The 9,287-nt window shown below is 38.5% G+C and overlaps 1 protein-coding gene across 2 annotated transcripts; it reads right to left on the bottom strand.

Annotated features, from left to right (window-relative positions):
- Nucleotides 1–546: 546 nt before the first annotated feature.
- On the bottom strand, nucleotides 547–8,019 carry tmx2b (thioredoxin-related transmembrane protein 2b). 2 transcript variants are annotated; one of them, XM_046400020.1, is made up of 9 exons: nucleotides 7,908–8,007; nucleotides 7,699–7,784; nucleotides 6,819–6,879; nucleotides 6,296–6,409; nucleotides 4,664–4,740; nucleotides 4,458–4,564; nucleotides 4,300–4,365; nucleotides 4,085–4,214; nucleotides 547–2,488 (listed from the first exon to the last, which is right to left on the bottom strand). In XM_046400020.1, the coding sequence occupies exons 3-9, from the start codon at nucleotides 6,859–6,861 to the stop codon at nucleotides 2,309–2,311; spliced, it is 717 nt and encodes a 238-aa protein (XP_046255976.1). In that variant the 5' UTR covers nucleotides 6,862–6,879; nucleotides 7,699–7,784; nucleotides 7,908–8,007; the 3' UTR covers nucleotides 547–2,308. The 2 variants fall into 2 exon arrangements, with proteins under 2 accessions (XP_046255976.1, XP_046255968.1); XM_046400012.1 differs by having other exon boundaries at nucleotides 7,699–8,019.
- Nucleotides 8,020–9,287: the final 1,268 nt, after the last annotated feature.

Genomic DNA, 9,287 nt, shown 5'->3' with positions numbered 1-9,287 from the left:
GGTGAAAATTGGTTCAGTTGGTTTGCTTTCAGCCCATTCACCTTACTGTCCTTGGGTCAGATTCATGCATTCCTGAGAAAAAAAATTTTCCTGAGAAAAAATGCTTTCCATTTTCTTTTAGGACATAATTCAGTACTGGGAAAAAGTGCGGCAACATTAATAGAGTACACACACTGTAACCACATCAGTACAATGTAATTCAATAAACCTCTCCTGCAGCAAATCTGTCCTTGTAAAGATTGTAAAGACACTGTAATTTCAATTTCAATTGCAATTTATTTATATAGCACCTTGAATGAACCTACAATGAAAATTGTCTCCAGATGCTTTACAGAGACCCAGAGCCTGAACCCCCGAGCAAGCAGACAGTGGCAAGGAAAAACTCCCTTTAACAGGAAGAAACCTTGAGCAGGACCCATTAAGAATAGATAATAAGAGAATAGACCAGTTATTGTTGCAGTTCCATTGAAATACATTTTCCAAGGTTTGCCGAGAAAAGTCAAACTATTACTTGTCTGAAGAACAAGTAAGACATCATTGAACTGCTTCATGTGCACATTGTTTTATTGCATGAATAACAAAAAAGGCCTGACTTCTCTGAGGTGTTTTAAGCAGGCTTTGTCTTTCACATACAGAAAATAAACATACAAGGCAATGGAATGCAGCTCAAATCAAATACAACATGACAAGTCAATTTTAAACTAAGTGTACAATACATAACAAAACGGTTTTAGTAATAAAATAATGACTAAAGGAATAAACTCACAGTGTCTCAACAGTTTATGTGCAGGTGTTTACCAGTTAACTGCAATGGGAAAAGCACAGTTCTGATTGGGAATGTTCTCAAGACTCAGAAAAAAGGTTGGAAAATTGAATTGAAGACCAGGAGAAGCAGCTCACTGGCAAGAAATATCAAATATAAATAAAAAAACAAGTGAAGTGAATGTCTCAGACAACGGAATGTGATGGTGACTCATCTGCATATATGCTGTTAGTTCATCATCATGCTAATCACACGTTTATAGAATCAAAGGTTTGTTCAGTATTCAGGATGTACACATTTGATAATCTAAATGCAAAGCCAGTTCTAGTTCCATACCTGTACCAGTGTCATGATACTGTGTAACTGTCAGCACTGAAGAAATTCATTTTTTATAAACTTTATTGGGACCATCAATGTACCAAAACCGACTGATGGGTGAGCTGCTAACATGGCTGGTTGCATAACCCACACAGTATGAGCAAAAAAGTAACAGGTTCTAGTGGCACTTAAAGACAGGACTAATGGAGAATGCTCCAAATCTCGCCAGCTTCAAGAATCAAAATGGAGATTCCTGCATGCTCTGGAAATAACAAGATCAAATATCATTAAAAATTTAGGGAGAACGCTTGGCCAGAAAAGGTTGCAAAAACTGTATAATAGGGTCCCACTGGATGCTGAGGCCAGAACACTGCTGGTTTCCAAAAACAAAAAAAATATTTGTTAACTTACTGGTAACAGAAGAAGTTAAATCAATTAAGTCAAAGAAAGTGCAACCTAATCACTATCAGAAAGAGGACATCACTATAACCTAACCCTCAGTCATGAATACACTAACTGAGAGCTGAAGACAGTAAGGTTCATCTGCTGAAGGTAAAATATGCAAAGCATTGACAATCTGTACAAATCAAAGGAATAAAACGCTTCAGTGACATTTGTGTACCACCCACCTCACGCACTCGAGCTGCTCCCATGCTGCATCTCTCACTTCCAACCAAAACTGAATGTACCATTTAACACTGCAAATGAATTCTGTCAAAACTAATTAGTGTGCAGCACTGAGTGATAACTTAGTTTACATTAAAAAACAGTTAATCACAGAATGATTAAAAATAAATCTAAAATCACATTCACTGCTCCCTTCCCGTTCATTAGTAAAAATTCAACCGACTCTCCTATTAGCAGACACTGAGCCTTGACCGTGAGAAACGTGCGGTGCAGACTCTGCGCCACACGTTTCCAGGTCTTACTCTGATATACTGCACCACATTTTAACATTAAGACCGCTGTATCCTAGTTTGCTCCTCTTCTAAAGTCTACACTTGTTCTTTTTGTTGTTAATAAAGGAAAAATGGACTGGGGTCACTGTAGCTGCACATGTGTCAAATAGTTGGAACATCCAGGCCCTCACATGGGCTCTGAAAGGTCAAAAAACACAAACAATTTCTTTGATGATCCACAGCAACACCAATCCTGTTGTGATTCACGAGTAAGCAAACCGAACACTTTGAGGAGGACGGAAGTCCAAGCTGAGTGACACAAGCCACCCTATTTGTCCTTTTTGGACTCAGACTCGTGCTCCTGGCTATCGGCTCCTTGCTGCTCTGGCTCCTCCTCCTCAGGAACCGCCGGGAACTGGGATTGGCTGACCTTGTCTCCTTTGGTCTTGTTGAGCTTCTTGGACTTCTGGTAGAGTTCGTTCAGGTTGAACTCCCGGATGATGTTCTCCTGGAGGTGTAGAACAGATATATGACATATGATTGATATGAGTTTATTTAAATTTGACAGCTTAAGTGCAAAAATTCTAAACTACTCAGTATTTGGCATGGACTATCACTCCTGCCAAAGAAGAAAATGCACATCCCAACATAGTCACTGCAGCTGTACGTTTGTTCAATGAACAATGTCCTCACTAGAGGAGAAAATGTGAGACCACTAAAAGCAAACTCCTAGCAGTCACAGGAGATCGTTGGCTGGTTTATGGGAGACATGCTCAGCTAGGCAGCCTGCACACAACCTGTAACACCTGCAAAAAACAGGCTGCCAGCTTAACTCAACAACCATTTTGGCAATCAATAAACATTTCCAGTTTGCCAAAAACTGCAGTTCCTTGAACTAAACTCACTCATTTAATTATATTAAGGTTCAAAGGTATGCATAATTAATTGTGGGGCAACTTTGAATGACAGCTAGTTGCAACTAGTGAAAATGAACTCAAATGATCCTGTGATCAGCCTCCCTGAAATCCACAGTGAAAATCTGTCCCTCTTTCAATGCGAACCTATTTATCATACACTCTATGGTGTGATGGTGAAACAGCATAGCTTGTTAGCCTAAACTAGGCCAGTAGCTTCGAGCTAAGTGGGTGGCTTTCATTAACCAGCTTGCTTCAGCCGCCCACACTGATCTTCAAGTACAACTCTTCAGAACAGGGCTCAACCGCTATGTTTGCTTCAGGGCCGGTACCAATGCTGACCGTTAATAATGGATGAGAGGATGAAAGATATTCAGAACTGATATACACTTGCTGTAAAAATGAAGAATTTTAATGTCAAAGTTTAGAATAACCAGTGATGGAATGTTCAGTAATTAAGAACAGTTTATTCAAGTGCTATACTTAAAGTACTATTTTTAGGCACTTGTATTTTACTTGTATTTCCATTGTCTTCTACTTTATACTTCCACTCAACATTTTGTATACAATTACTATACTTTTTACTCAACTACATTTATTTGATTACTTCAGTACCAGTTACTTTACAGATTCGGATTATTCATAAAAAAATAAATGCTATTATATATTACTGCTATTATAAACAATTATTTTCAAATGCATTTATTTTATTAGCAATTGGACAAAAAAATTACAGACAATAATGAATGGTTTGACACACAGTATACTGAGCAAAAGACTAAAAAGAGTGTTCCCTCATCCATTCATTCAGTCAAATGATGCGACTCTGCAAAGTGTGTGTTGAGGAAGTGGCTCAGATGACTGACAACAGCACGCTTTGTTTTCGTTTGCTGTTCAGTGACAGCTCACTTAAACGAGCTGCAAAAACACCTTTATAACGCATATCAAAATGTAGCTGAATGTTAAAGGTGCCATTCAGCTCCTTTCTGTACAATGTCTTTTGAGACATGGTTGGATGGAAAAAGCTAACAATGATTTAAAAATACTACCAAAGCCAGACCCTGACACCATGGTTTGGATGAGTAAACTGAGGTTTGCTGTGGAAGTTTAAAATACAGTTCATATGACTACAAGAGCGGTGTATTTCCTGATACAAAGTCACAGATCTCAAGTGTGCTGTCAATTCTGACCTCAGTGAAGCTCCACGACACGGCTCTACCCTTCTTGTCCACTTGGGGGCGCCGCATCACCTCCTTTCCTCCCTGAAACAACACTAAGGAGGGCAGTTGTTTGGATAGCGGAGACGCCGACACCTTGTACCTACAGGACAGAGTTAAATCTTTTAGACAGACTTCTAAAAGACAAAAAAAAATAAAATAAATAAAAAAGACATTAAATTTCTTACTTCTTGGAAACATCTCCATAACGTCCGATGTCAACTTTGCCAAACTTGAGGCCAGCACAGTTATACCTGAAACGCAAAACAAACAGGAATTTAAGCTGTTCCTGTTAATGTCACTAGTATACTTAGCATTTTTCCTGAGTGGGTGGATGGTGTCTTACTTGAGAGAAAGATCAGCATAGACAGAAGCAAAGGACTGGCACTCTGGAGACCAGTTGGCGAAAAACTCAACGATCCATGTCACACGACTGTCTCTTTCCAGTTCATCCTGGAATCACACGCAGCTTTGATTTAGGATTAAAAAGAAACTCTACAAATCTGTGCTCTTGTTAATGGACGGACTACAAATTCTACAACCTTTACTCACATCAATGGTTTTGTCACTGAAGTATTTGATGTACTCTGGTCCCATGTAGAGTGGAGGCTTGCAGGTCATCAAAAACACTGAATTACACAAAAGAACCAAAAGAGCAGGATAACATTAGGACTTTGTGATGACATCGGCAGAATTAGTGCTGAAACTTAATTTGTACTGTATGCACAACATAGTCTATTTCACAGAATTTTATTTGCCAATAAACAAAAACAAAATACTTCAGTTCTGCACTTGTGATGTCACTGTCTTAAGTTTTAAGAATGTGTGTGAAAAGCTAATGTCAACTCCTTCAGAGGTCCAGGGTTTGAATCCCTAGATGACCAAGTCCTAAACATTTTTAAATACACTTCACCAAAATCTTTCATGAGACACCTGAAAAAAGTTGACTGTTGGGCGATTTCTTTCAGGAAATTGTTTGTAATGTTTCAAGTTTTGTCATGTCCCTCTCCCTGCCTTGACTTCCTGGCCCAGGAGCTGGTGGACGGGGTTGGAGAGGTGGTCGGGCCACTACCTGCACCTGAGAAGATGCGAGGGTAGTCGAAGGACCACGTGTTTGAAACAATACAACATGTGACTGTATCTAAACTACCAAAGCTATGAAATGGTCAGATGTCCAACCATATTTTCAACCCAAGGCAACACAAATACTAACATTATTACAAATGTGTTGTTCAGTGACTTTCTGTAACAGCACCGTGTGCAGGTGGAACAAACTTAGTAGGTGCACTTTCCAACTTTTGTGAACTCTTGTGATTTAAAAATTGGCACACCATATCCTGTGCTACTTTATCTGTTTCCAAGCTCAAATTCCCATCCAATGTGTACAAGAAGACAAAAGAATTTATATACTTCATTCAGTTCATAACGTGTGTCATCAAAACCTCCTAGGCGGGTCACTAGGTATTGTTCATGTGTTGGTTAAGTGGTAAGGTGGTTCAGAGTTCAAATCTTACTTCTTAGATCTGTGCATTGTCTGAATCTTTAGATTTTCCAAGATAAGTTCAGACATGTCTCACAGAGGAGCAGTATTTGTGTATAAAGTTTTTAATTTTCATTCATTTGTCCAAAGTCAGTGCGAGACCACCAGGGTTGCACTGTTCAGACCGCACCTGTTAAAGTTAGTGAAACCAGATGAAAAGATAACTTGGGTTCGCTGAACTCACTTCATAGTACAGGCCTCAGGTTGGTGTTGATGTGTTTCAGTACCATGTTGGTTTGACAACTTCTGTTGTTGTGAATACAGAACCACAAGTGGAAAACAAAAAAAATGTCACTTGTGTTTTTTTTTGGATAGCTTTATAAAGTACTGTGCTGACAAGGAAAGTCAGCAGATCAGACATAGTGAGAGAGAAACAGAAAGAGGCAGGCAGGACAAAGAACTGAAGGGAAAAGTAAGGCTTGTATGTTAAAGTAGTTTGTGGGAAAATACTAAAATAAGGTGGGCAATTAAATAGAATTTTAATATTGAAATAAGAAATACCCTAGAAACACAGTAGTGTATTCTTTCAAATATTTTCAAGAGAAAAATATACACAGCCACGGTTTCTGACATTTAGACTCGCAAGACAGGAGACAGAAGAGCCAGCTAATATATGTGTGTGTGACAGTAAAAGCTGGACTGACCTATGCAGAGTGTTAGGTAGAGCAGTCCCATCCTGATGTCCAGTCTGAAGAACAGGATAACATTGGCCACTTTGCTGAACAGGATGATGTTGCCTACATGCTGTTCCACAGTTACTGACATGAGCAGACACAAAAGAAATCCTGAGAATCAACCAGCATGTGGTGGACACTAGTTTTATTTCATAAGTGAATATGACATAAGCTGATATTCTCGATTTTTATATGTTTAACACAAAAGGATAAATTCAAAAATAATAAATGAGTTTCATTGTTACAATGGAAAAATCATGGGTCAATGCAATTTACTATTATACTAAGCAATCTGACAGGCACAGAATGACAACAACAGAAAGATACCTGAAAGTTAAAGAATCTTTAATCTTACTTGTATCGATACACTTCCTAACTAACTTTATGTGGGTCTTGGTTCGGGGATATATCATCATCATCATCCATACATCAGATTATAAAATGACATACTATCATAATGATGCTGGGACCAAAACAGAAGATATTTACTCACTCGCCCGTCTGTTCTTCATCATGACGATGGCACTGAGGAACATGAGGATCTCCACCTCTCTCTGAGAACACAAACATGATACGTCTCATCTGTGGCCAGCCACTTTACCCAGTCTGTCCGTACTGATTTCATCATTCAACAATTGTACCAACACATTAAAAGTCAACATTCAATATATTTCACCGCTGTGAAGCTGAGCAACAAGACAGATTACTGTAACACTGTCAAAGTGGATAAACATCTTTGAGCGTCCCACATTTAAATCACTGTGGGTCAGACTACCTGGTCATTTTAATACCTAAATTTAAACCTAAATTTTAAGACAATCTGCTTGTTGGTATACATTTGTGTGATGGAGTCTTGGATTTATGACTTCTAACAGTTTAGTTGGGGTCCTCCTTTAAATTCGGCAAACATTTGGTTTGGCTTATGTTGTTATGATCAACTTGGCCCTCCTCTTTCTCTTTTATCGATTCTCTTTGTACTCCTGTAGTTTAACGTTACTGATGTTAAAGGAAGTCAATAATTTAGCTAACGTAAGCTATCTACACTGGTTTGATGCGACTAGCTAAGTTATTTACAGATTTACAGAGTCTATATGAGCCGTACAAAATAAAATACTTGGATCAATTGATACAGTTTATAGATGAGGTTCTGTGTCTTGAATATATTTGCCAGTAAGTAAAACAGTATGAATGTCTAGTTTTTTTAACCGTAGTTTGGCCTGTCATTCTTAGTATAGCTAAGAAGAGCTAGTTTCCCCCTGGCCCTTGCGGTCAGCATGTATAACGATGCTTAACTCTGTCCATGTACTCACCAGCTAGCTAGCTAACGCTAATTGATACAACGTATTTGTGACATAGTTGCATTTTCTACGAACCCAGTCGAAGTCGCAGGAATTGCCGTCCTCTCGCTGTGTTGCCAGATGGTCGCAGATGCCAGGCGTCTTGCGAACAGCTAGAAAGGCTATAGACATGAAGAGAGATGCTACATAGTACGGCTTCAGCAACCACTTGTACACCTGCGGGAGGTGGTACAGGAATGCAAATAACGGAGTTAAAAGAGCCATTTTCTATTTAACTGTCTTACTACAACGAAGATGGGAACGCAACCCCGAAAAGACAGAGCTGGCCACGGATAGTGTCGTTAGCTCAATGTGAATGCTCTACACTGGATGATGCTTGACAGTGTGAAAGTAGTGAGAAATACAACTTCCGGTTTAGATGTCAAAATAAAACCACTAACGATGACATGTCACACACTATGTGACCTTTAAATGTGTTTCTTAAAACTGTTTTAAACAAATACAACATTTTAATTCATATTTTAATATGTTTATGTGTTCTTTACACCGAATGAGGCGGTTTCTCGCCCATATTAACATATCATTTCCTTTAAATATGAAGGTAAGAAGGCTTAACTTCCTGTATAAATGTGGTTACATGTTGAGAACTTGGTTTAGCGTTGCAGTCTGCAGTCGGCAAAAGTGTAAAGATACCCTAATTTAAAGGGGCGGACAGAGGTGGAGGTCAATCAGGACGAATGTATTATAACAAGCGCTGATTGGTCAGGGCAGAGGACAAGCTGCAGAGAAAAGTGCTGATTGGTTCATTGTAATATAATAGTACCTGTCCTCCAAGAGGGCTATTTATTAATTTACATCAAGGTTTAAGATAAGATGAACTTTATTGATCCCGCAGTGGGTAAATTTCAATTAAAATTGATTATTTTTCTACTTCTACTTATTTTTCCTGAGTATTCACTATTTCAGTATTCAAGTGCAGCATTCCCTCAGGGGCCTTAAGGCATTCCAGGGTGCCAGAAGCTAAAAAGGTATTGTGCACCTCAAACACAAAATAAAGATTATGCAGTGGGAAGCCCTGTTTTCTAGAGAATATGTCCATGTACAGTAAACTCACAACAGCAATTATGTTTAATCATGTTCTATAACATAATGAGGAAACGTTACTGATTAAAGTACTTGGCAAGTATGTTGATACAATTCAGTAAAATGTTCACTGTCAAGGCATTTCATTTGTTTTCAGGACCATGTTTTCCATACTTGAACCAAAGGGCTTTTGTTGTCTGAGAGTCTCAGAGTCTGCTATCCACTTTGAAGGACAGAAATGTAATGTTTCATTCAGTCTCAGCAAAATCCAGGCAGCCATCACATATTCTTATTAACATATTTACTGTTGCAAATTAGTTGTATATAAAAGCAATTTCTACAAGACAGAGTTGTAATTTTTATACGCTAAGTCAAAATTATGAAGTCATAATTCTGACTTATTACATCATCATTTCCGCTTTCCACTTAAAATGACTATTTAGATCACAGATATGCAAGTCAAGACGCTATTGTCAAATGAGGAGTGTGAAAATTTTGACATACCTGTTTCCTAAATTTGACTTAACAAGTTTGATTAGATCTAAAAGGCATTTCATCACTGAGTGAACACCACTGTCATG

This window comes from Scatophagus argus, chromosome 2, assembly GCF_020382885.2.
Source record: "Scatophagus argus isolate fScaArg1 chromosome 2, fScaArg1.pri, whole genome shotgun sequence".
NCBI classification, from domain to species: domain Eukaryota; kingdom Metazoa; phylum Chordata; class Actinopteri; family Scatophagidae; genus Scatophagus; species Scatophagus argus.
Note: the sequence above shows the minus strand (reverse complement) of the source record. Positions and strands in the feature narration are given on the sequence as shown.